Source organism: Lycium barbarum, chromosome 12, assembly GCF_019175385.1.
Source record: "Lycium barbarum isolate Lr01 chromosome 12, ASM1917538v2, whole genome shotgun sequence".
Classification (NCBI taxonomy): Eukaryota; Viridiplantae; Streptophyta; class Magnoliopsida; order Solanales; family Solanaceae; genus Lycium; species Lycium barbarum.
Window position 1 is genome coordinate 104,680,416 of NC_083348.1, and position 26,763 is coordinate 104,707,178.

Consider the following 26,763-nt stretch of genomic DNA (forward strand, 5'->3'; position numbering starts at 1 on the left):
GTAATAAGTCCTCTTTTACATTTGTATCCCTAATTTTCCACTTCAATTGAGAAAATCAAATATCCTTAACAAAGAAAGGTAACTAGGATGTGTCTTTAGGATTAATGTATGTCCTTTATGTGTTTTCTTAATTATTCTTACGGTATGTATATAACACCTAGTAATCCTATATCATGATTATAGTTTTCTGTTCTTGTGTATCCTGTTTGTTTGATTTTGATTTCAATTTATCAGTTTTATGTTTTATTGCTTTTGAGAATATGAATTAGTGTCAATGGAATCGCTTCTAATATTATATCAAAAAAACCAAATTGAAAAAACCGAAACCGAACCGAATTTAAAAAAACCGAAACCGAAAGAACCGAACCGAACTAGTTTGGTTTGGTGTTCGGTGTCCACCTTAAAAAAACCGAACCCAAAATAGCCAAATCGAAGTTTGATAAAATCGAACCGAAAAAACGAACGCCCACCCCTACAAAGAGCGAACTAAACCAGAAAGAGAGGTTTACGCCTCCTCTTAAATACTTGCTATCAATGTTATATTCAGCAAAATAAGTGAAGAAAGAAGAAGCAAAAAATAATACTAATAAAAAGAAACTCTCGATTCTCATGGTATCTCGGAAAGATTTTAGTGCCTTACTTCAAATACAAATAGGAAAACGTCTTTTGCTTGCACTTGTCCTTTTTAAGAGTAGATTATATTGCTTACACAATTTGTAGATGCATATTTTAACATCATAAAGCATATAAAGGTCTTATAGTAATAATCAAGGGACTATGTAGTATTGTTTTGTTAACTGTATAACATAGGATAATAATCGTTTAAAGTTTAACAAAAGAATAAGCATGTCAAGAGATTAATGGTATTTATTGTGATATATACCAAAGTCTGCTTTGTAATAATCTCCCCAACAAAACACTCCAACAGATTCTAGAATATTACTTAAAATTTTTCCAACAATTAGAATAAAAAGAACCAAACAATAAAAGTAAAAGAGTGAAACTCAAGAAAGAAGGTTCAATCGTCAGACCTGTTAAGATTAATCTAATCACTTTGTACTTATTTCCTATTTCCAGACATTGCAGTCTTGAAACGTGTACTAAACAAGAGAGAAATTAACAAAACACTAAATCAGAGGAAGGAGATTAACCTCGGGCGAGTAATAAAAAGAAGTGGAAGAGAAAAAGGTATGGAAGAATGTAGAATATTTATGATCAAATGAAGAAATTAACCTGTGGAATAAGAGGAATAGAAGAAGGTGTTACATGCAGGAAATTAAAGAGAAGACTTGGAAGGAAGATGAATAGAAAAGCCCTAATTAAAAGATACTTAAGCGGTGGGCGGTTTAAAATTTCAAGAGTTTCTTTTAGAGCAGAGGAAGTGACTGTTCATTTTTTGTCTTTAGGGATTTAAAGAGCGAGTGTCCCTTTTTAACAGAAGGAGCTGACTGTTCATTTTATTTCCTAATGAAACACATTTTTTGCATCTTTTCAAAAAAGGACAAAAAGTTTTTTTTTTTTTTTAAAAAGGACAAAAAAGATAAAGGCAAATGTTGGCTTGAGAGAGTGCACGTCGCCAGCCCTTTGCTTGCTTATATATATATATATATATATATATATGATATGATATATGATATGATAAGTATGATATATGATAAGTTAAATAGTAATTTGCATCCCAAAAAAACAAAAAAAAGTTAAACAGCAATATTAGTTCATCAATAGGTCCCTGAACTTTTTTTTTCCTCCCCAATGCTGCTTACGTTTTTCCACTTCTTAAGAAGGTGGTCGTATATGCACAATTAAAAGGAGGCTGACTTGAAATGTACGAGGTTATAAGTTAGGTGTTTAAGACTTAAGGGACCAAAAGCAACATACCAACTTCTAAACGTTCCCTTTTCCCCGCGAAGTCATTGGCTTCAAAGCGCGAAAAATCAAGCTCGCGGTAAGTATGAAGTATCTATTGCTTTTGTTTCTGATTCTACTTGATACCTAATTCAATTAATTGGGAAGATAAATTTTTACATTGGAAATCACTAAATATGTTCGAGTTTGGTAATTATATTGAATTTTACTCTTAGATTTTTCTCGTTGACTGTTTTATTTTATCTGCATTAAAAAATCATTGTTAGGGATCATGTTCATGTGCTGTGTACGAAGATGTAGGAGTTCATTGAGATCACTCGGGTGTTTTAGCCTTTTAGGTGAATGGTTTCTATCGAAGTTCTGATACTCATCATAAGGAACTACTAATTATTTACTGTATGTAATATAAGAACCTATTTGAAATACTTTTTATCCTCTCTGCTTTCAAATGCTCGTTTTTGGTTTAGAACCTACAAGTACGATCATCTGACTGGAAACCTTTTCCAAGTTCCAAATGCACCTAGATAGAACGAAATGGGATTTGATTAGTTTAACCTTCAAGATTTTTATTACGTGACTCATTGTACTTTTGAAATTACTGATATTCATTAAAGTTTTAGTGGTTTTTCACGTGTCAAAAACACTAGGTTTGGTTAAAAAAGTACTGCATCTTTTAAAAAAATAATGGGCTTCGTCGAACCCGCAACACAGGCTGCATCTGCTACTATTGACGCATAGTTCATTGTATAGTGGAAACACACTTTCTAAATTACTCCCTCTGCCTGTGGCACACTTTTCTTTTTAGTCTGTCCCAAAAAGAATGTCGGCTTTCTATAATTAGAAACAATTTAACTTTAAAATTTCCCTTTTACCCTTAATAAAATGATTTATAGCCACAAAAATGTCTAAAGTGTGTTTTAGACAACAAGTTTTAAAAGTCTTTCTTTCTTTCTTAAACTTTTTGCCTAGTCAAGCGGTGCCACAAAAATTGGACGGAGGGAGTAGTAGTTAATTTGAGGAAGTTATATAACACATCTATGGATATTTTTGACAACGATAATGCTTACTTGGAAAGTTGTCTTGCTAGGAGAAACTATTTCAAGTCTTCCTTCTCAATGCTAACTGTGGGTCATGGAAAATTAATTATAGATATTGGATGTACTGATACTACAATAAGGGCCCTTAGTATGTGGTGCACGGTGCACCTGGTTTGTTGAGTGTTTGGATTTTGATGTTATTGAGTTGTCGCTGAGAAGTTGCTAGTATGTATCCAATAATAATGGAATTCCTAATACAATAAGATTCCACATTCTGGACAAACTTTTCTACTTTATTAAAAACTTGAATTGGTGAAAAGCTTTTCACTTTGCTTTTCTTGAGAAATTACAACTTTGTACAATGTGAAGTCTTGATCTTTTTATTCGCCTTACTTTGGTGATATTGGCTTGGTCTGAGAGGACTTACCAGTGATGGCTTTCTTCACCTTTGCAATTGAGTGCTTGACTTTTGATCCAACTCCTGACAATATGTTCTGATGTTTCTTCGGAAGAACTTTGATATCAGCATCTCTTGAGACTTCTACGATCACTGTATCATCAGAACCTGACCCTTCTCTTGTTTGTTGAATTCCTTCCTCCTCTTTGTCATTGTCTTCTCTTTCATCATCAAAATTTTCCTCCATTTTTGATGTCTGTTTTACTGTTACATGCATAACGTCAGAAAGCGCGGCCTTAGCTTGTGGCTCTCTTGATCTGGATTCCCCTCGTGCTTCTTTTGAATCACATTCCACTTCTTTCTCGTTTTCCTGATTTTCCTGATGCTGTTCTGTTTCAGAAGTTTCCTGCATGTGCTGGAGACTTTTGGCCGCTGCATCCAGTTGCACATGTGGGGTAATACTGTCTTTGGGCATACCATTGACATCAGTGCTGCCTGTTTGAACAGTTTCCACCCTCTTCGTTGTAAGTAGAGGATATGCTGCTTGCTCTTGTATCTGCTTAGTTACATTGCTTTCATTGCTCACCATGTCATCCATTGCTATCTCCTTTTCTGAAGCCTTAACGGATTTCAACGATATGAAATGTTCTGTTATTTCGTCCCGTTCATCCCTCGCTTTTTCCTCTTGTTCACATACAACTTGGGCACTTGGAGCATTTTCAGTTTTTACTTCTTCTTTCTGTGTTTCTTTTGTTTCATTGCATTTTGTCATGGAACCTGCTGCTGATTCTTCAGCTGCTATTTCTTCAGGTGTCTCTTTAACCACTGGTTCTTCAGGTGTTTCTTCCTCCGCTGGTTCTTTGGGTTTCTCCTCAACTTTTGATTCTTCGGGTTTTAGTTCAACTGCTGGTTCTTTGGGTATTTCTTCAACTGCTTGTTCTTCAGTATTTTCTCCAAGTGCTGGTTCCTCAAGTTTTTCATCAACTGCTGGTTCTTTAAGTTTTTCTTTAACTGCTGGTTCTTTAGGTTTCTCCTCAACTGTTGGTTCCTCAAATTTTTCATCAATTGCTGCTTCTTCAAGTTTCTCTTCGGCTATTCGTTCTTCTGGTTTCTCTTGAACTGCTTGTTCTTGAGGTTTCTCTTCAACCGTTGGTTGTTCTGGTGTTTCTTTCGCCTCAGGTTCCTCAAGTGGCCCTTTAATCGCTGTTTCATCGAATTTCTCCTCAGCCAGTGGTTTTTCCAGTTTCTCCTCAGCTTTTGGGTCTTCGAATTTCTCCCTAATGCCTGGTTCTTCCGGTTTCTCTTCAACTGTCCATTCCTCGGGTTTCTGTTCAACTGCTGAATCTTCAGGCCTTTCCTCAACTTCAACAACATCATTGCTGGTATTGCATGAAATTTCTCGATTCTCTTCAACTGGATGTTCAGGTGTTTCTTCCACCGCAGGTTCTTCAGGTGTCCCGTCAACAGCTGGTTTGCCAGGTTTCTCCTCAACAGCTGGTTCTTCGAGTTTCTCCTTAATGGCTTGTTCTTCCGGTTTCTCTTCAACTGTCGATTCCTTGTGTTTCTCTTCAACTGCTGAGTCTTCGGGTATTTCCTCAACTTCGGCAACAGCATTGTCGATATTGCGTGAGATTTCACTGTCAGCCTTGTCGTTTGAATCTACAACTTGCATATTCTACAAAAAGAATTTGAAGTTTCAGTTAGTCTTTCAATATATAAGTAAATGTGAATTCCACACACATACAGAGCTAATAGGATGGATAAATTATTTAACCAAGTCTGCTAGATCCTTTTCTATTAGCAATATCACTTGCCTTATTTTCTGTTCCTTTACTTGAATTTGCATTTACCTCAGATTTTGTGCTTCCTGAAGTTTCTTGCCTGGTTACATCCTCTTGACTATTAATGTGCGCAGCTTCACCTTCAGAGAACATAGGTTTCTGCTTAATAGCTAGTTCTTCAGGTGTTTCTTCAACTGCTGGTTCTTCAGGTTTGTCTTCAACTGCTAGCTCTTTAGGTGTTTCCACCCTTGCTTGCTCTTCAAGTGTTTCTTCAACTGCTAGTCTTTGAGCTTTCTCCTTTATTACTGGTTCTTCAGGTTTATCCGCAACAATTGGTTCTTCAAGTTTTTCCTCAACCATTGCCTCTGCAGGTTTTACCTCAACTGCTGGTTCTTCAGGTTTGTTCGTATTGCATGGAGTTTCATTGCCAGTCTTCCCATTTGAATCTACAACTGGCATATTCTGCAAGAACAAGTTAAAGTTTTACTTAGTCTTCTAATAGATAATCAGATGTGAATCATTGCACATACAAAAGTGATAATATAGTTAAAATCTGTGATTGTACTTGATCCTCACCTCTTCCAACAAAGTTACCTTTTCAGGTTTCTCTTCGACTGCTAGTTTTTCAAGGTTCTTTTCAACTGCTAGATCTTTAGGTGTTTCTTCAACTGCTGGTTCTTCAGGTTTCTCTTCATATGCTAGTTCTTCAGGTGTTTCTTTCCATGCTGGTCCTGCAGGTGTTTCTTCAACTACTGGTTCTTCAGATTTCTCTTCAACTGTTGGTTCTTCAAGTTTCTCCTGGACAATTGGTTCTTCAGGTTCTTTTTTCACTGCTGGTTCTTCAAGTTTCTCTTCCACTGCTAGTTCATCATCTTTTTCCTCAATTGCCGATTCTTCTGGTTTCTCTTCAATTACTTGTTCATGATTTTCTTCAACTACCGGTTCTTCAGCTTTATCTTCAACTCTTGGATAGTCAGCAACATCAGTGTTGGAATTGCCTGGAATTCCACTGTCAATCTTGTCCTTTGAGTCTATAATTGGCATACTCTGCAAGAAAATTTGAAGTTTGAATTAATCTTTCAATAGATTAGCATATGTGAGTTTGTTGCACATTTAAAACTATTAGGATGGATAGACTTTGTGATAGTGTTTAATCCTAACCTTCTCTAGGAGAGCTTCCGCATCTGGTTTCTCCTCTTCAAGTGCTAGTTCTTCAGGTATTTCCTTGCCTGCTAGCTCTTCAGCTGTTTCTTTAGCTGTTAGTTCTTCAAGTTTCTCTTCAACCACTGGTTCTTGAGGTTTCTCCTCAACTAGTTCTTCAGATTTCTCCTCAACTGGTGGTTCTTCAGGTTTCTCCTCAGCTGCTGATACACCAAGTTTCTCTTCAATAACTGGTTCTTCAGCTTTTTTCTCAACTTTTGGAAAGTGAGAAGCATCATTGTTGGTACTGTATGGAATTTCACTGTCTGTTTTGTCCTTCGAGTCTAGAACTAGCATATTCTGCAAGTAGAATTTCAAGAATCACTTAGTCTTTCAGTGGATAAGTAGATGTAAATCGTTGCACATACATAACTAATAGGATGAATAAAATTTCACCTTTTCCAAAAGAGTTACCTTTTCAAGTACCGGTTCTTCAGGTTTCTCTTCAAATGCTAGTTCATTAGGTGTTTCTTCCCGTGATGGTTCTTCAGGTGTTTCTTTAGTTATTGATTTTTCAGATTTCTCCTCAACTGTTGGTTCTTCAAATTTCTCCTCCGCCGATTGTTCTTCAAGTGTCTCCTTCACTGTCGGTTTTTCAGGTTTCTCTTCAACTGTCGGTTCTTCAGGTTTTTTCTCAACCTTTGGTTCTTCAGGCTTCTCCATAACTGCTGATTCTTCATGTTCTTTTTCAACTATTGGCTCTTGAGGTTTTCCCTCAACTGATGCATAGTCAGCAATATCAGTGTTGGTATTGCATGGAATTGTACTGTCTCTCTTGTCCTTTGAGTCTACAATTGGCAAATTCTGCAAGAAAATTTAAAGTTTCATGTAGTTGTTCATTAGAAAAACAGATGTAATTTGTTGCGCATACAAAGCTAATATGAGGTATAAACTTTGTGACGATGTTTAATCCTCACCTTCTCCAGAAGAGCTTCCGTTTCAGGTTTCTCCTCTCCAATTGCTGGTTTTTCATATTTATCTTCGACAACTAGTTCTTCAGGTGTCTCTTCAACCTTTGGTTCTTCAGGTTTCTCTTCAAGTGCTAGGTCTTCAGGTGTTTCCTCCTCTGCTAGCTCTTTAGGTGTTTCTTTAGCTGCTGGTTTTTCAGATTTCTCTTCAGCCGCCAGTTCTTGAGGTTTCTCCTCAACTGGTACATCAGATTTCTCCTCAACCGTTGGTTCTTCAGGTTTCTCCTTAATCGCTGGTAAATCAGGTTTCTCTTCAATACCCGGTTCTTCAGGTTTTTCTTCAACTGCTGATTCTTCACGATTTTCCTCAACTTCTGGACAGTGAGCAGCATCATTATTGGTATCACATGGAATTTCACTGCCAGCTTTTTCGTTCGAGTCTACACCTAGCATATTCTGCAAAATAATTTAAAGTTTCACTTAGTCTTTCAATAAAGAAGCAGATGTGAATCATTGCACATAATAACTAATAGGATGGATAAACTTTGTGGCAGTGCTTGACCCTCACCTTTTCCAAAAGAGTTACCTTTTTAGGTTTCTCCTCTTCAATTGCTGGTTCTTCAGGTTTCTCTTCAAGTGCTAGTTCTACATGTGTTTCCTCCCCTGCTAGCTCTTCAGGTGTTTCTTTAACTACAGGTTCTTCAGCTTTCTCTTCGGCCGTCGGTTCTTGAGGTTTCTCCTCAACTGATACTTCAGATTTCTTCTCAACCGCTGGTTCTTCAGGTTTTCCCTTAATTGCAGGCACATCAAGTTTCTCTTCAATAACTGGTTCTTCAGGTTTTCCTACAACTGCTGGTTCAGGGGTTCTCTCAACTTCTTGAAAGTGAGCAGCATCATTGTTGGTATTGCATGGAATTTCATTTCCAATTTTGTAATTCGAGTCTACAACTCGCATATTCTGCAAAAGAATTTAAAGTTTCACTTAGTCTTTCAATAAAGCAGAAATTGCGAATCATTGCACATACATAACTAATAGGATGGATAAACTTTGTGACGGTGCTTGACCATCACCTTTTCCAAAGGAGTTACCTTTTCAAGTTTCTCCTCTTCGACTGCTGGTTCTTCAGGTTTATCTTCAAATGTTAGTTCATTAGGTGTTTCTTCAATTACTGTTTTTTCAGATTTCTCTTCAACTGTTGGTTCTTCGAATGTCTCCTCAACTGATGGTTCTTCAAGTTTCTCTCTCATTGCTGGTTTTTCAGATTTCTCTTCAATTGCTGGTTCTTCGGGTTGTTTCTCAACCGCTGGTTCTTCATGCTTTTCCGTAACCACTGATTCTTCAGATTTCTCTTCAATTGCTAGTTCTTCATGTTTTTTTCCAACTATTGCTTCTTCAGGTTTTTCCTCAACTGATGCATAGTCAGCAGTATCATTGTTGGTATTGCATGGAATTGCATTGTTTGTTTTGTCCTTGGAGTCTACAATTGGCAAATTCTGCAAGAAAATTTAATGTTTCATTTAGTCTTTCAATAGATAAACAGACGTAAATTCATTGCACATTTAAAGCTAATTTAATGGATAAACTTTATGAAAGGTTTAATCTTCACCTTCTCCTGTAGAGCATCTGTATCAGGTTTCTCCTCTTCAATTTCTAGTTTTTCATCTTTCTCTTCAACAACTAGTTCTTCAGGTATCTCTTCAACCGTTGGTTCTTTAGGTTTCTCTTCAAGTGCTAGCTCTTCAGGTGTTTCCTCCCCTGCTAGCTCTTCAGGTTTCTCTTCAGCCGCTGGTTCATGGGGTTTCTCCTCAACTGGAACTTTAGATTTATCATCAACCATTGGTTCTTTAGATTTCTCCTTAATCACTGGTATATCAGATTTCTCTTCAATAACTAGTTCTTCAAGTTTTTCTTCAACTGCTGATTCTTGAAGGTTTCCGACAACTTCTAGAAAGCGAGCATCATTATTATTGGTATTGCATGAAATTTCACTACCAGTTTTGTCGTTTGAGTCTGCAACTAGCACATTCTGCAAAAAAATTTAAAGTTTTAGTCTTTTACTAAAGTAGCAGACTGTGGATCATTGCACATACACCTAATAGGATGAATAAAATTTGTGACAATGCTTGACCCTCACTTTTTCAAAAAAGATGTAAATTCGTTGCACATATAAAGTTAATATGATGGATAAACGTTGTGACCGTTTTTAATCCTCACCTTCTCCTGAAGATCTTCCGTTTCAGGTATCTCCTCTTCAATTGCTGATTTTTCATCTTTCTCTTCAACAACCATTGGTTCTTTAGGTTCCTTTTCAAGTGCTAGTTCTTCAGGTGTTTCCTCCCCTGCTAGCTCTTTAGGTTTTTCTTCAGCTGCCGATTCTTCAAGTGTCTCCTCAACCGCTGGTTCTTCAAGTTTCTGTTCAACCATCGGATCTTCTGGTTTTTTCTCAACAATGGGCTCTTCAGGCTTCTCTGTGACCCATGATTCTTCAGATTTCTCTTCAATTGCTGGTTCTTCAGGGTTTTCCTCAACTGATGCATAGTCAGCAATATCATTGTTGGTATTGCATGGAATTGCATTGTATATCTTGTCCTTTGAGTCTATAATTGATGAATTCTGCAAGAAAATTTTAAAGTTCATTAGTCTTTCAATAGATAAAAAGATGTAAGTTCGTTGCAAATATAAAGCTAATATGATGGACAAACTTTGTGACCATGTTTAATCCTCACCTTCTCCTGAGGATCTTCTGTTTCAAGTTTCTCCTCTTCAATTGCTGTTTTTTCATCTTTCTCTTCAACAACCATTCGTTCTTTAGGTTTCTCTTCAAGTGCTAGTTCTTCATGTGTTTCTTCCCGTGCTAGATCTTTAGGTTTTTCTTCAACAACTGATTCTTCGAGAGTCTCTTCAACAGCTAGTTCTTCAAGTTTCTGTTCAACCATTGGTTCTTCTGGTTTTTTCTCAACAAGGGGTTCATCAGGCTTCTCCGTAACTGCTGATTCTTCATATTTCTCTTCAATTGCTGGTTCTTCAGGTTTCTCTTCAACCATTGGCTCTTTAGGGTTCTCTTGAAGTGCTAGTTCTTCAGGTGTTTCCTCCCGTGCTAGCTCTTTAGGTTTTTCTTCAACTACTGATTCTTGATGTGTCTTCTTAACCTCTGGTTCTGCTAGTTTGTCCCCTACTGTTGGTTTTTCAAGTTTCTCTTCAACTATCGGTTCTTCAGGTTTTTTCTCAACAGTGGATTCTTCAGGATTATCCGTAACCGCTGTTTCTTCATATTTCTCTTCAGTTGTTGCTGGTTCTTCATGTTTTTCCTCAACTGATGCATAATCAACAATATCATCGTTGGTATCGCATGGAATTGCATTGTCTATCTTGTCCTTTGAGTCTATAAGTGACAAATTCTGCAAGAAAATTTAAAGTTCATTTAGTCTTTCAATAGATAAAAAGATGTAAGTTCATTGCAAATATAAAACTAATATGATGGATAAACTTTGTGACCATGTTTAATCCTCACCTTCTCCTGAAGATCTTCTGTTTCAAGTTTCTCCTCTTCAATTGCTGTTTTTTCATGTTTCTCTTCAACAACCATTGGTTCTTTAGGTTTCTCTTCAAGTGCGAGTTCTTTATGTGTTTCGTCCCCTGCTAGCTCTTTAGGTTTTTCTTCAGCTGCTGATTCTTCAAGTGTCTCCTCAACCTCTGGTTCTTCAAGTTTCTGTTCAACCATTGGTTCTTCTGGTTTTTTCTCAACAACGGCTTCTTCAGGCTTCTCCGTAACCACTGATTCTTCAGATTTCTCTTCAATTGCAGATTCTTCAGGTTTTTCCTCAACTGATGCATAGTCAGCAATATCATGGTTGGCATAACATGGAATTGCATTGCCTGTCTTGTCCTTTGAGTCTACAATTGACAAATTCTGCAAGAAAATTTTAAGTTCATTTAGTCTTTCAATAGATAAACAGATGTAAGTTCGTTGCACATATAAAGCTAATATGATGGATAAACTTTGTGACGGTGTTTTTTTTTTTTTTTTTTTGAAACTACTTTGTGACAGTGTTTTATCCTCACCTTCTCCTGAAGAGCTTCCATTTCAGGTTTCTCCTCTTCAATTTCTTGTTTTTCCTCTTTCTCTTCAACAACTAATTCTTCAGGTGTTTCTTCAACCATTGGTTCTTTAGGGTTCTCTTGAACTGCTAGTTCTTCAGGTTTTGCCTCCAGTGCTAGCTCTTTAGGTTTTTCTTCCACTGTTGATTCTTCATATGTCTCCTCAACCTCTGGTTCTGCAAGTTTCTCCCCCACTGTTGGTTTTTCAAGTTTCTCTTCAACTATCTGTTCTTCAGTTTTTTTCTCAACTGTGGATTCTTCAGGATTCTGCGTAACGGCCGATTCTTCATATTTCTCTTCAATTGCTGGTTCTTCAGGTTTTTCCTCAACTGATGCAAAATCAACAATATCATTGTTGGTATTGCATGGAATTGCATTGTCTATCTTGTCCTTTGAGTCTACAAGTGACAAATTCTGCAAGAAAATTTAAAGTTCGTTTAGTCTTTCAATAGATAAAAAGATGTAAGTTTGTTGCACATATAACACTAATATGATGGATAAACTTTGTGACCGTGTTTAACCCTCACCTTCTCCTGACGATCTTCCGTTTCAGGTTTCTTCTCTTCAATTGCTGGTTTTTCATGTTTCTCTTCAACAACCATTGGTTCTTTAGATTTCTCTTCAAGTACTAGTTCTTCAGGTGATTCCTCCCCTGCTAGCTCTTTAGGTTTTTCTTCAACTGCTGATTCTTCCAGTGTCTCCTCAATCGCTGGTTCTTCAAGTTTCTCTACAACTTCTGGCTTTTCAAGTGTCTCTTCAACCGTCGGTTCTTCAGGTTTTTTCTCAACCGCGGGTTCTTCAGGCTTCTCTGTAACCGTTGATTCTTCATATTTCACTTCAATTGCTGGTTCTTCAGGTTTTTCCTCAACTGATGCATAGTCAGCAATATCATTGTTGGTACTGCATGGAATTGCATTGTCTGTCTTGTCCTTTGAGTCTACAATTGACAAATTCTGCAAGAAAATTTAAAGTTCAGTTAGTCTTTCAAGAGATAATAAGGTGTAAGTTCGTTGCACATATGAAGCTAATATGATGGATGAAATTTGTGTCAGTGTTTAATCCTTACCTCCTGAAGAGCTCCCGTTCCAGGTTTCTCCTCTTCAATTTCTAGTTTTTCATCTTTCTCCTCAACAACTAGTTCTTCTGGTGTCTCTTCAACCATTGGTTCTTTAGGGTTCTCTTGAAGTAGTAGTTCTTCAGGTGTTCCCTCCGGTGCTAGCTCTTTAGGTTTTTCTTCAACTAATGATTCTTCAAGTGTCTCCTCAACCTCTAGTTCTGCAATTTTCTCCTCCACTATTGTTTTTTGAAGTTTCTCTTCAACTATCGGTTCTTCAGGTTTTTTCTCAACTGTGGGTTCTTCAGGATTCTCCGTAACCGCTGATCGTTCATATTTCTCTTCAATTGCTGGTTCTTCAGGTTTTTCCTTAACTGATGCATAGTCAACAATATCATTGTTGGTATTGCATGGAAGTGCATTGTTTATCTTGTCCTTTGAGTCCACAATTGACAAATTCTGCAAGAAAATTTAAAGTTCATTTAGTTTTTCAATGGATAAAAGATGTAAATTCGTTGTACATATAAAGCTAATATGATGGATAAACTTTGTGACCGTGTTTAATCCTCACCTTCTTCTGAAGATATTCCTTTACAGGTTTCTCCTCTTCAATTGCTGGTTTTTCATCTTTCTCTTCAACAACCATTGGTTCTTTAGGTTTCTCTTCAAGTGCTAGTTCTTCAGGTGTTTCCTCCATTGCTAGCTCTTTAGGTTTTTCTTCAACCGCTGATTCTTCAATTGTCTCCTCAACCACTGGTTCTAAAAGTTTCTGTTCAGCCATCGGTTCTTTTGGTTTTTTCTCAACAAGGGATTCTTCAGGCTTCTCCGTAACTGTTGATTCTTCATATTTCTCTTCAATTGCTGATTCTTCAGGTTTCTCTTCAACCATTGGCTCTCTAGGGTTCTCTTGAAGCGCTAGTTCTTCAGGTGTTTCCTCCCGTGCTAGCTCTTTAGGTTTTTCTTCAACAGCTGATTCTTGATGTGTTTCCTTAACCTCTGGTTCTGCAAGTTTCTCCCCTACTATTGGTTTTTCAAGTTTCTCTTCAACTATCGGCTCTTTAGGTTTTTTCTCAACAATGAGTTCTTCAGGATTCTCCGTAACCGCTGATTCTTCATATTTCTCTTCAATTGCTGGTTCTTCAGGGTTTTCCTCAACTGATGCATAGTCAACAATATCATTGTTGGTATTGCATGGAATTGCATTGTCTATCTTGTTCTTTGAGCCTACAAGTAACAAATTCTGCAAGAAAATTTAAAGTTCATTTAGTCTTTCAATAGATAAAAAGATGTAAGTTCGTTGCAAATATAAAGCTAATATGATGGATAAACTTTGTGACCATGTTTAATCCTCACCTTCTCCTGAAGATCTTCCGTTTCAAGTTTCTCCTCTTCAATTGCTGTTTTTTCATCTTTCTCTTCAACAATCATTGGTTCTTTAGGTTTCTCTTCAAGTGCTAGTTCTTCATGTGTTTTGTCCCCTGCTAGCTCTTTAGGTTTTTCTTCAACTGTTGATTCTTCAAGTGTCTCCTCAACCGCTGGTTCTTCAAGTTTCTGTTCAACCGTTGGTTCTTCTGTTTTTTTCTCAACGGGTTCTTCAGGCTTCTCCGTAACCAGTGGTTCTTCAGATTTCTCTTCAATTGCTGGTTCTTCAGGTTTTTCTTCAACTGATGCATAGTCAGCAATATCATAGTTGGTATTGCATGGAATTGCATTGCCTGTTTTGTCCTTTGAGTCTACAATTGACAAATTCTGCGAGAAAATTGTAAGTTTATTTAGTCTTTTAATAGATAAACAGATGTAAGTTCGTTGCATATATAAAGCTGATACGATGGATAAACTTTGTGACAGTGTTTATCCTCACCTTCTCCTGAAGAGCTTCCATTTCGGGTTTTTCCTCTTTAATTTCTCGTTTTTCATCTTTCTCTTGAGCAACTAGTTCTTCAGGTGTCTCTTCAACCATTGGTTCTTCAGGTTTCTCTTCAAGTACTAGCTCTTTAGGTTTCTCTTCAGTTGCTGATTCGTCAAATGTCTTCCTAACATCTGGTTCTTCAAGTTTCTCTCCCACTGCTGGTTTTTCAATTTTCTCTTCAACCATCGGTTCGTCAGGGCTTTGCTCCACTGCGGCTTCTTTAGGATTCTCCATAATTGCTGATTCTTCAGATTTCTCTTCAATTACTGGTTCTTCCGGTTTTTCCTCAACTGATGCATAGTCAACAATGTTGTTGTTGGTTTTGCATGGAATTGCATTGTCTGTCTTGTCCTTTGAGTCTACAATTGACAAATTCTGCGAGAAATTTAAAGTTCATTTAGTCTTTCAATAGATAAAAAGATGTAAGTTCATTGCAATTATAAAGCTAATATGATGGATAAACTTTGTGACCATGTTTAATACTCACCTTCTCCTGAAGATCTTCTGTTTCAAGTTTCTCCTCTTCAATTGCTGGTTTTTCATCCTTCTCTTCAACAACCATTGGTTCTTTAGGTTTCTCTTCAAGTGCTAGTTCTTCTAGCTCTTTAGGTTTTTCTTCAACTGCTGTTTTTTCAAGTGTCTCCTCAACCGATGATTCTTCAAATGTCTCTCCCACTGGTTCTTCAGGTTTTTTCTCAAATGCTGGTTCTTCAAGCTTCTCTGTAACCACTGATTCTCTAGATCTCTCTTTAATTTCTGGTTCTTCAGGTTTTGCCTCAACTGATGCATGGTCAGCAATAGCGTTGTTGGTATTGCATGGAAATGCATTGTCTATCTGGTCCTTTGTGTCTGCAATTGGCAAATTCTGCAAGAAAATTTGAAGTTCATTTAGTCTTTCAATTGATACACAAATGTATGTTTGTTGCACATATAAAGCTAATATGATGAAGAACTTTGTGACTATGTTTAGTCCTCACCTTCTCTTTAAGAGCTTCCATTTCAGTTTTCTCCTCTTCAATTGCTGTCTTTTCATCTTTCTCTTCAACAACTAGTTCTTCAAGTTTCTCTTCAAGTGCTAGTTCTTTAGGTGTTTCATCCCCTACTGGCTCTTTAGGTTTCTCTTCAATTGCTGATTCTTCAAGTGTCTTCTCAATCACAGTTTTTTCAAGTTTCTCTTCAACCGTTGTTTCTTCAGTTTTTTTATCAACTGCTGGTTCTTCAGGCTTCTCCGTAATCGCTGATTCTTCAGATTTCTCTTCAATTGCTGATTCTTCAAATTTCTCCACAACCTCTGGTTCTTCAAGTTTCTCTTTTACAATTGGATCTTCAGTTTTTTCTTCAACTGCTGGTTCTTTAGTTTTTTCCTCAACCGCTGGTTCTTCATGTTTCTCCATAACTGCTGGTTCTTTAGGTTTTTCTTCAATCGTTGGTTCTTCATGTTTTTCTTCAACTGCTAGTTCTTCAGGTTTTTCCTCTACTTCTGGATGGTCAGCAACATCTTGCATTCCTTTCTCAACTGAGTTGTTCCCATGTTTCCCATTTGTACACGAATCAGCATCAGCTAACCTGGTTTCTTCTATAACATTAACAAATGGGTTAACAAGCACATTCCTATGTACCTCTCCATCTCCTGTCTCTTTTTCCTCGTCCTCTCCTGTTTGGCACTCTGATTGGGAGGAGTTGAAAATATTTTTATCACTATCGTAGTCATTCCCATCTTTGACTGCTTTCTCATCCTTCGTGTCACTAGGTGATTTGATTGCTTCAGCGTCCGTCCCTTCTGCTCTATATTTTGCAGAGCTAACATCTTCTCGGCCGGTCAAGGGGACGGTTGTGGTGTTCTCAATATTGTTCGTTTTACATGATGTTTCACTCTCTTCACTTGGACTCTTTGTTTCTGCAGAGACAATGCCAGTGATGCAACTCAAGATATTCTGTCTCTCTGTATTTTCATCCTCCTTATCAGTAGACGAGATGATTGCCTCAGGATCCATATCTTGACTATCTAAAATGGATGACATTGTTACTTCTTCTTCCTTTCCTTCAAAGATTGTTTCACATGAGTCTCTTCCCTTGTCGGTAGCAGGTACATGCTCTGTGCTGTCATCTTCGTGACAAACTTCTTTTTTTTCTGTTGTATCCTCTCGTAAATGTCCTATGGAGCTCTCTTCATAGTTTGGCATGTGTACATTCCAACTTGAGATTGTCTTTGTCAAATCTTCGTTGGATTGTTCTTGTGCCATGCATCTGTCATCCTTGTCCAAGCTAGTTGCTGATTCTTTTGCATTTTCTGGGTATTCATTTGGGCTGATTTCTGCTCTTTTGTCTTCTGTTTTCTCCCCCAGGTGGAATAAACTCCCAGACATCTGTTCATCTGACTTGTTTGGTGTATCGACTGACACATGGACTTCCAATGAACTGCCATTTTCTTCAACAGCCTTGGAAACTAAGGGTGATGCATAAACAATTTCACCCTCAGTTGTTCCATCATTACCTCTAATCAGATCCTTAACATTTTGAACCTCTGAAGTTCTTTCAAACTCAGCTAATGTATGCCCCTTCTTGTCTTTCTCCGTCTTCAGTTTGTCTGATATTGCATACACTTCCCCTAGCAAATTCTCTTCTTTTTTCTGCATAAAGAATTATTTTTGCGATATTGTAAAAGAATTAAGAAGAAATGTGTTTAAGTTATCTAACATTGGCAGAGCAGCACTGAAGTTACAACATGAAATTTGTCAGACTAACATTTACTTATTGGAACTGCAGATGTTAGCAAGATCCCTGTTTTATCATTAAAATGGAGTTACTAACCCTAGCCTAGTGGTCAAAGCCTTAAAGGTCCCAATATAGGACCTGCTCACTGAACTTTCTTTGCCATGTTTGAGAATTCCGCAGAAAGAGTTGCTACTGCTTTGCCCTATATTTACCAATCAATGTCCAACAGGACCCATTTACTCTTCGTATAATGTATCAGGTATTTTTCATTGGTGAAAGAGACTGCAGAATGAACCAATAAAACAATAGGAAAAAATGCAGGAAGGCTTCTACCTACAATATTTGAAGTTGTCGTAGACCTACTAAGTTTGTGAAAAGCCTGTGAGATACGGTTTATTGCATGTACAAGTGATCTGTTAGTGGCTTCTAAAGAAAGATAAATTTTGAGTTTTCAGTTGGGTAAATTCAGATTAGTCCTTCAGTTGGGGGCTTAATTCTTTATGCTTCTGAGAACATACAAATTAATTACCAGTAGCGTGTTTCTTGATTAGCTTGACGTGACAAAGAAGTCGTATAGACAATTTTAAGTGTTGGTGTCAAACAGTCAAACTAAACCAATTTCTTAAGTTTTTCTAAAATATGAGAAGACTGATCTGAAAAATATATTCATAACTTCTCCGTGTAAAGGTAGGCCGAAGAAGTATTGGAGAGAGGTACTTAAACAGGACATGGCGCAGTTCCAGCTTACCGAGGACATGACCTTAGATAGGAGGTTATGGAGGACTCAAATTAGGGTAGAAGGCTAGTAGGTAGTCGTAATTTTGATATATAGTCTATTGCCATTTGATGCTTGCTACTATGTGTTGTTTCTGGTACTTCAATTATCTTATTTATTTATTTGTGGTAGCTACTGCTTCCTTTTCTCAGACTGCTCTATCATGACCTGTTCGCTTTCTTTAGTTTCATTTTCATTTTGCTTTGAACTGCTTGTGCTTATCTGATCTTTTCTTATGTTTTCTCTTGAGCCGAGGGTCTTCCGGAAACAACCTCCTTATCTTCCGAAATAGGGGTAAGGTCTGCGTATACTTTACCCTCCCCAGACCCCACATTGTGGGATTTCACTGGGTATGTTGTTGTTGTTGTCCGTGTAAGTACTAGAGTGGAATAGTTTTTCTTCCACGCTAACTAGAAGTTCATCTCACACAACTAAAATGAAGAACAAGTTTTTGTTCTAATCCCTTTTTTCCTCCTAAAAACAACGCCTCAGACCATACTAACCATCGTTTTAGAATATGACAGCAAATGGAAAAAAGAAATATTTACTTCCTTCTTGCTAAAACTACCAGAATCTGTTAAAGTGTCAGGGCAATACAATTGACAAGAAAAGTGTGAAAAATCCTCTGTTGTTGTCTATCTCCCACAGCCTTTCTCTGGCTTTTACTTTGTTGAACATTTAGACAATTAACGAATCTTTACTTACACCCAAACTCAGGGCCTTTTGTTCTCTCTGTTTCCTTTTGACCACAGGTTTTAGGATTTGGGATTCTCAACTAATATAATTCCAAATGGTGTGATTAGAGATAGAATTGAAACAGATTTCCTTACAATTATTTTTCTTTTGATTGTGTTTTTGGATGAAACTAGTGTTTTGGAGAGAGTCAAATTTTTCAATACTAATTAATTTAAGAAGAGTGTTTTTTATAATCAGATTGCGTGCATTGATTTGATTCTGTGCTAATTCAAGTTTTTTCTCATGATATTCTCTGTGAACAACAATAGTCTTATGGAGAGAGTCAAGTTTTCAGTACTACATTTTCTAAGATGAGCCAGTTGAAAGTTAATAATTGTGTTGATTTGTTTCCGTGCTATTTCTTTTAGGTCATATTATTATTACCTCCATACACATATAGGAGTCAAGTCTTTATTGCCTAAGAAGAATCAACTACAATATAGGAGTATATCAAGAAGGAATCTCAGTTAGGCTAAAGTTGTTTTGACACTGTTATATGATCGTACAGGTTGATACACCATGGTAGCCAGTCAGTGGCGGAGCCACACCCATTGAAGGGTGTTCTTAAGAACACCCTTCGTTGAAAAAAATTATCGAATGCCTATGATAAATATAGAATTTTGTGGATATATACTAGTAATGAACCACCTTGACATAGAAACGAAGGATAGCCTAGCGACTAAGGGTGTGCAAACTATCGCTCACACATCCCCTGTCCTAAAATATGAACACCCTTCGTCGGAATCCTGGCTCCGCCCCTGTAGCCAGTATGCTCTTCAATTAACAGCACTCTAAGTCAACACTAAGTTGAGCATACTTCATACTAAATATGTAGTTCAGTGGCATACATATACTAATTCTACTCCGTAATATCTATTTGTACTTCTTAGGGACATTGTATTCCTGGCTGATCTTTATGGAACAAATAATATCTCTTCACACAGTTTCAGGTATGATCTCAGATCATGCAGTTGCTTCTTTTGAAGTTTTTTCAGATACTCTTAAGTTTATGAAAGCAAGCTTGACTGCTGCAATAAGCTATAGAAATAACTGTTGTGGCTAATGAAAATGATACGCAAAATGATGAAGCATCATGCTCACATAAAGTAAAAACAAGTGAGTTAACTTACACAAATGTTCTCTGGTATTCCAGCTTCATATTCCATACCTCACAAGCTGATCGCGAAATTTCTGTGTTAAGTTTTCTTTTCCACCGTCCTAAAGACTATCAGTGTGTGTTTTGTACAAGTGAACTGGACTGGAAATCCTCATAGCTATAAGTAGAGGTTTTCTTAATATGCCCATGTAGGATTACAATAGTTATATATATTATCAATTGATGACCATGTTGTTAAAGTAGATAGAAAATGACAAATACCACTTGTTAATCCTACTAATATTATGAGTTGGACATAGATGCGTGGTCCTTTTGAATGATGAGTGGTCACATGCCCCTCTAGTGTAGATTTAGTCATCAAACAGTCGGATAATTATTTCTAATAACAGTAAGGATTGTAGAAATCACCTAATATAAATATAGAGTGGAAAAGGTAAGGGATGCAGGGAATGGAGAGTAAAAGGAAAAGAAAAAGTAAGTAGGTAATAGAAGGGCATAATCATTTTTGCAGGTAAAAGATTCAACTCAGGTACAAAAATAAAGGGCAAAAATTAGTGAATTGATTAAATGACCCTCTACAAAATATAACAGATCGCGTATGTGTTATGTCAGAATTGCCCATGTATAGAGAGGGTCATGAGGGTCATATACCTCTATTCATTTTTGTAAAGACACCTTTTATATAATTTCCTCCAAAAGTTACTGATTTTCCTCCTGGTCTTAAGGTAAAAGGAAACCTTTCTGTGATGTGATCAGAATAATTACTTTAGAAGCCATGAGATGTTTTAAGTCGATAGATGGATTATTTTATCATCCATAATTACTAAGCATCAACAGGTGTGATTTTAGTATATAGTTCAAGTCAGGAGCAGCTAGGCGATACCTCATCAAATGATAGAGATTTTGATCTACTATTAACCTTTTCCTTCCTATCAGTTCATATTAGAAGTTAACTAGTTGATGACTTTTTTAATGAAAAAAATATTAAAAGAACATGTTGATGAGATGTTCAAAGAGGAAAGTTCCGTGTTCCATGTCACTCATCGACGTGGAAAAAACTGTTTATCGTACATAATTCTATTACATAAAATATAAAATTATCGATGAACTTTAAAAAATCTGACTAGGATCAAAGAATATTGTAACGGGATGCATCATGCATATGTAGGACTGGTGGAAACTTGCAAAAGTAATTGGTTTAAAAAAGAGCTGTCTCAATCAAGCCGATCAAAAACAAAATAGATGGTTCGTCTTTATCGCCGCCCCTTTAGGTGAATATAAAGCTAAGCAAATAGCAATAGTTCAGCTGTTTATGTTTTATTCTATTTTTCTTTCTTCCCTTCTTCCTTAAACATGCTGCAATAATGCATTGGGAGGATCAAGGAAAAAAAGTGAGAGAGACATTTCACCACTTTGATGAATCAAGTGTCGGATAAGCGCGAAAAATAGTTGTATGGGATCTTAACATTTTAGCTTAACAATTAGAAAATTTCACTCGTCTGATCGTAATAGATAGATTGTACCGCTTCCGACAATTTCTTTTATTTTGTAGCTATGATTGCAGTGGCGGACATAGTAAGAGCCCAGGGGTTATCCGAATCCCTTTCGGCAAAAAATTGTACTGTATATATAAAGTGAAAATTAGTTTTTATGTATATATAGTAGACGTTGAACTCCCTTAGCTTCTTCATTTATGACTTCTTTATATTTTTGAACCTCCTGATATAAATTCTGGCTCCGCCACTGTATGATTGTATAACAAGTGAATAATCAGTATACATAATTTGTAAAAAAAGAAGATTATAATTAATAATTACTACTACTTTTTTGTGACTTTTGTTAGACTGTTCTATTGTGTAAAAAATTCTTAATTGTATTGCATTTTAGTTTTATGCAGCGATGATATAAAAAGAATATGTACAATCATGCTTATAAAGTGATTTTAGAAAAAAAAAAACATCAACAATTGTGTTAGTTGATAACTTGATAAAAGCGGTAGTCAACTTGTTATAACATGTTAAATTATAATAATCGTATAAAACTTTGTTAGTATGTATGTGTGTGTAAATATATATATATATAAGTAGTGAATTACATTTCTATCATTTACGGCTTATTGAGTGCTACAATTAACTGATTTTAGGTAGTGGTGCCTTATTGATAATAACTTCTGACGTTACGGAATTCTAAGGGCGGGCTTCGGTAGCACCTGCACACCAAAGGTGACATTCATAAAAGATATGGGTGTGACAAAATTAGTAGCTTTAGTTCAAACTTATATTTATCTTAATTGTTTTATTTAATGTGTATAAATTATTAATTTAAGATTTAGTAACTCAAAAAGGATAGAATCTGGGATTCATAAATTTTAAATTTTGAATCCGCTTTTGGAATAGACCCTTACTCCAAACAAATTGGTGAATAAAAGGACATGTATATTTATTTCTTTACTAATAGTTATGCGCAGCATATCCTTCTATGGTTGGCTACATTTCCCGCCCGCCTATTTTTTTAAAATAACTGTGGTGTTCAGTCCAGCTTGCGTGTCTCTCGACTAATTCCATGGGTTACCTACTACCTCCCACTAGCAATAGGCAGGGGCGGATTTATCTTTGACCGAGGGGTGTCGGGTGACACAGCTTCGTTGGAAAACTTCACTAAATATGTATATAAAATTAAAAAGCAGAACGAAATAGCGAGTATATTGAATAAAGTGACACTGCGGGACATGGAAAGAACTGTAGCTCAGCCGGTCAGGTGCCTATATTTTGAATTGGAGTTCTTGAGTTCGAAACTAGCAGCTTAATTTGGCTGTCTTAAAACTTAAAATGTTTGCACATAGTCTACATAGGAGAGGGTCGAACCACCAACCTCTTAGAGGATTTAAAAACACTATTCCCTTTAGTCTATAGATATTTTTATACGCCTCGGCGATAATTAAACATTTTTGAGTAACGATGTTGCTGCTTTCTAGTTGTTGTGCTATATTTTTTCTTTTTTTTTTCTCGCCAACGAAATTGATTAAAGCGATTGCCGAATAAAATGAATGATAAGTTTTTTTAGTGATAGTTTGATGCATTATATACATATAGAAAAGTGTTAAATATTATTTTTAATGAGGTTATCTTATATATTTCAAAAAATAAATACTCATGACAAGAGTTGTAGTAATATAAGTAAGTTGTGTTTTATTTATATTCTACTTTTTTTTAATATGACTTTATAGTGCTTTATTTATTTGTTTTCAATATAAAATGTGACATTGCTTATGAAAATCTTGCGTACGTCACTAGCAATAAGTACTACGTGACTCTGTCTATCTAGGCTTAGATAGATGATTATCTTATATATTTCAAAAAATAAATACTCGTGACAAGAGTTGTAGTAATATAAGTAAGTTGTGTTTTATTTATATTGTACTTTTTTTTAATATGACTTTATAGTGCTTTATTTATTTGTTCTCAATATAAAATGTGACATTGCTTATGAAAATCTTGCGTACGCCACTAGCAATAGGTACTACGTGACTCTGTCTATCTAGGCTTAGATACATGAGAAGAAATCACCTCGTGATTTTATTCTGCTGAAATTTGAACTTGAGACCTCATAATCCCCACACCTCCCGGTACATTTTCTGCCTATGTCAAAATTCATATTTTGGCTCACTCATGAAACTAAAGTCCTTCTATGTGTATAAAAGTACATCAGTCCATCTATGTGTAATAAAAGTACATCATCATTTGGTTAGGATCAATTTAAACCGATCCATCATATTATGTATATGGTTCAACAGTTCAACATACCAGAAAAATAGTTGTTCTGATCAATCATACTAAATTGACACACACTTATCGTAGAAGAAGAAACCCACAATGTCTCACAGCCCTTACCCAAAAATCGGCAGCCATATTATATATCGAAGTATATGAATTCAGGAAAAGACGTTAGTGCCTAAGTGTCACGTTCAGTAGGCCACGAAGGTGTCCTCATCATTCAGCAATTTTGGATGGACGGTTCCACCTTGCTACGACTTGTTCTTGTTCCTTTCTACTATTGAGCTTTTGTTTTACCAATCTTCTACTGGTCACCGTGAGTGGATTTCGAATTTGAAATTTATCTATTGGAATGTCATTGAATTATTAATCATTTGAGTTATTGGGTTTGAAATTTACTGTTTATATACGTTCAGTTAGTTTGTTAACACATACAGAATTTAAGTTAAAGTTATTAAATTTCGTTGAATCCGTAACTAATATTGTAACCACCCCCCCCCCCCCCCCAAAAAAAAAAAAAAAACCAAACAAAATTTATCGGTTGGAATGTCATTGAATTCGTAATCATTTGAGTTATTGGGTTTGAAATTTATTATTTATATACGTACAGATACAGAATTTGAGTTAATAACGTTGAATCCGTAACTAATATTGTATCCTCCCCCCCCCCCCCCCCCCCCGGCAAAAAAAACAAATTTATCTGCTGGGAATTTTATTGAATTCGTAATCATTTGAGTTATAAATTTACTATTTATATATGTTCATTAAGTTTGTTAACAAATACAGAATTTGAGTCAAAGTTATTAAATTTCGTTGAATCCGTAGCTGATGATATTGTTACCCCCCGGGCCCAACCCAACACTACTACTAGCTAGTAGAAGGTACTATATTTCTCTTTCATGTTGCCAACATTTTTCGGAGAGTTATTTTCGAATATTCAGTGCAAACTCTATATTCACTTACTGGAGATCAATCGTTTCCTACATATTCAGTTGATAGAGAACTGAAATTCTCAGACCTAGTTGCATGAAGCATCATACTCCTATTTCTTTATGTTACAATAATAATGATCAAGTTAAGCATCCAAGGTTAATATGATTTGCTTAATACTATATCAAAAACGGTTTAAAAAGTTAATATCTCAAATGATCATGAAATTCGTAATAAGAGTTATTTCTCATATTTCATCGAGTGCATTGAGAAAACTGAAACGTATATGCGAGTAAAAAAGTGGTCAATTCGCAGGAATGCCCTTATTTTGGGGTGGTCTTTAATTTTTGCCCATTAAATTGGTGGTCTTTAATATTTGTCTTCGCCTAATATCATGAGGTTTGAGTCTCGGTTCAGTTAAAAAAAATAAAAATTGCAAGGCTGCAGGAGAGTTTTGTATGCCTGCGGGTAGAGTTTTGCAGACTCTGCCTGCAGGTAAAATTTGCATTTATAATTCTGCTTGAGGCATGTAAAACTCTGCTTTGCGAATCTCAATTTGTGCTTTGTATTTTTTTTTTTAATTTTTAACTGAATAAGAATTCGAACCTGAGCTTCTAGAAATGGGAAAACTTAAAAGACCACTGCTTTTGAAGGGCAATCCGCCCAAAAAAAATGTAAAAAAGTGGGCAGTCAATGAAACATTTAATTGATTTGGACTAAGTTAAGGAATAAATGAGATGATAATGCTGATTAATCCATCTAACGTTATCCTGTCAGCAATTGTTGACGGGAATAATAGAGGGCCCAAAAAGAATATTAAGGTCAATAACATATGAGCTGGCGCAGTGTCATGCATATTGGGTGGTCCCACAAAGGCCGACTCACCGCCCATTAGACTCAGGCCGGGCCCCCACCATGCTGCTCCAATAATATTTGGCCAATTTGCAGGATTGTCCTCCGCTGGAGAGGGTCTTTAATTTTTGTCCCTCAAATTGGTGATCTTTAATTTTTGCCCTTAAGACCCAAATTCTATCTGAACCTGCATGGGTAGAATTTTACTGCAAATTTTGCCTTGTAATTTTTTTTCTTTTTTACTGAGTTGGCGTTCAAACTCACAATTTTGGAGTATTAAATGAAGGGCAAAACTTAAAGACCACCAATTTGAAGGACAAAAATTAAAGACCACCCCAAACGAAGGGTAATCCGCGCAAAAAAAAGGATAATATTTGGGCAATTCGCAAGAATGCCCTTAATTTGGGGTAGTCTCTAATTTTTGTCTCTCAAATTGATGGTCTTTAATTTTTACCCTTCGTCGAATACCATGAATTTTGGGTTCGAACCAGGACTCAATCAAAAAAACTCACAAGGCAGAGTTTTTAGCAAACTTAGGCCTATTCGGGCCAAAGTTAGGCCTACAGGCAGAATTTTGCCTACTTCAGGCAGAGAAGGTAAAGTTTTGGATTGAAAATTTTACCTTCAGGCAGAGTTTTGCCTGCGAAATATTGCCTTAAGGCAGAGTTTTGAAGGCAAAACTCTGCGAATCCAAATTCTACCTGGGCAATTTTTTTTAAATTCTTGACCGAGCGAAGATTCGAACTCGGAATCTAAGAGTTTTAACCGAAGGACAAAAATTAAAGATCAACAATTCGATGGGCAAAAATTAAAGACCAGTGCATTTGAAGGGCACTCTGCCCAAAAAACATGATAATATTTTCTGCAATGCTACAACACCAAAGTGCCATGCAAGACACCACTAACATGCGGTAAAAAAAATAGTTTATATCAAATTATACTAACTTATTATGATTAAATAACAAATTAAGAAGTTAATGTATATTAATTAACTTTAATTTAATGTAAGAGTGATATGATAGAGCATATGTCATCGATTAGTCAGTTTGGTGTAAACACTAGGTGTGAATAATATTTTAGTCCAAAATTATAGTTATAATTGTATATATAGAATCTTGAGTTAGAATCATAAAAAGTTATATTGAACTGAGTTAGTATCGTAAAAAGTTATATTGAACTGAATGAGCTTGGATGGGGCAGTATAATCATCGAAAACTCAAGATGAATTTGAACCCCCTAAATCACTTAACCAATCTCCACTCTTGTGTTCAGGGTATTCAAAATTTATATACGTACATAAAAAATATAAAAATTACCCTATATATACCAAGTAGTTTTTTGTCGAGGGTGTTCTGGTGAACACCCCTAGATCTGCCCCTGGTTTCATGACCCTTTGGTCGTGCCCATAATGCCTTGACAAGTCTCCCAACGCTAATTAGTGTCATGGATGATGCTAACGCGCAGTGGCGGATCCAAGATTTTCATTCATGGAGTTCGAGAAAAATGACAAAAGCTAAATATAAAAAATAATGTTGTTAATAGGAATGGAACCTTGGATGTTAGAGACAATTTTGAACACCCTGAAACGATTAAGCTAACCTTTTGCATTTGTTGA

At 36.3% G+C, this 26,763-nt stretch overlaps 1 protein-coding gene across 4 annotated transcripts; it reads right to left on the reverse strand.

Moving 5' to 3' along the window:
- Nucleotides 1-3,108: 3,108 nt before the first annotated feature.
- On the reverse strand, nucleotides 3,109-19,795 carry LOC132625100 (uncharacterized). Of its 4 annotated transcripts, none has more exons than XM_060339891.1 (21): nucleotides 19,607-19,795; nucleotides 15,229-16,881; nucleotides 14,739-15,116; nucleotides 14,204-14,626; nucleotides 13,696-14,091; nucleotides 12,914-13,582; nucleotides 12,355-12,801; nucleotides 11,816-12,241; nucleotides 11,253-11,702; nucleotides 10,702-11,100; nucleotides 9,917-10,588; nucleotides 9,405-9,803; nucleotides 8,797-9,216; nucleotides 8,279-8,683; nucleotides 7,776-8,147; nucleotides 7,199-7,645; nucleotides 6,678-7,085; nucleotides 6,243-6,581; nucleotides 5,658-6,128; nucleotides 5,151-5,543; nucleotides 3,109-4,975 (listed from the first exon to the last, which is right to left on the reverse strand). In XM_060339891.1, the coding sequence occupies exons 1-21, from the start codon at nucleotides 19,640-19,642 to the stop codon at nucleotides 3,293-3,295; spliced, it is 11,286 nt and encodes a 3,761-aa protein (XP_060195874.1). In that variant the 5' UTR covers nucleotides 19,643-19,795; the 3' UTR covers nucleotides 3,109-3,292. The 4 variants fall into 4 exon arrangements, with proteins under 4 accessions (XP_060195874.1, XP_060195875.1, XP_060195873.1 ...); XM_060339892.1 differs by having other exon boundaries at nucleotides 5,676-6,128; nucleotides 7,758-8,147; XM_060339890.1 differs by having other exon boundaries at nucleotides 6,696-7,085; nucleotides 7,758-8,147; nucleotides 19,607-19,794.
- Nucleotides 19,796-26,763: the final 6,968 nt, after the last annotated feature.

Bases quoted from the DNA above. Each gene is read 5' to 3' on its own strand.
- LOC132625100 (XM_060339889.1), bottom strand. From the start codon at position 19,642: ATGGAATATGAAGCTGGAATACCAGAGAACATTTGT. The intron at 14,627-14,738 runs GTGAGTATTAAA...AATTTCTCGCAG, and splicing joins CAGAAGATCTTCAGGAGAAG to AATTTGTCAATTGTAGACTC. The intron at 7,646-7,757 runs GTGAGGGTCAAG...ATTATTTTGCAG, and splicing joins AGGTAACTCTTTTGGAAAAG to AATATGCTAGGTGTAGACTC.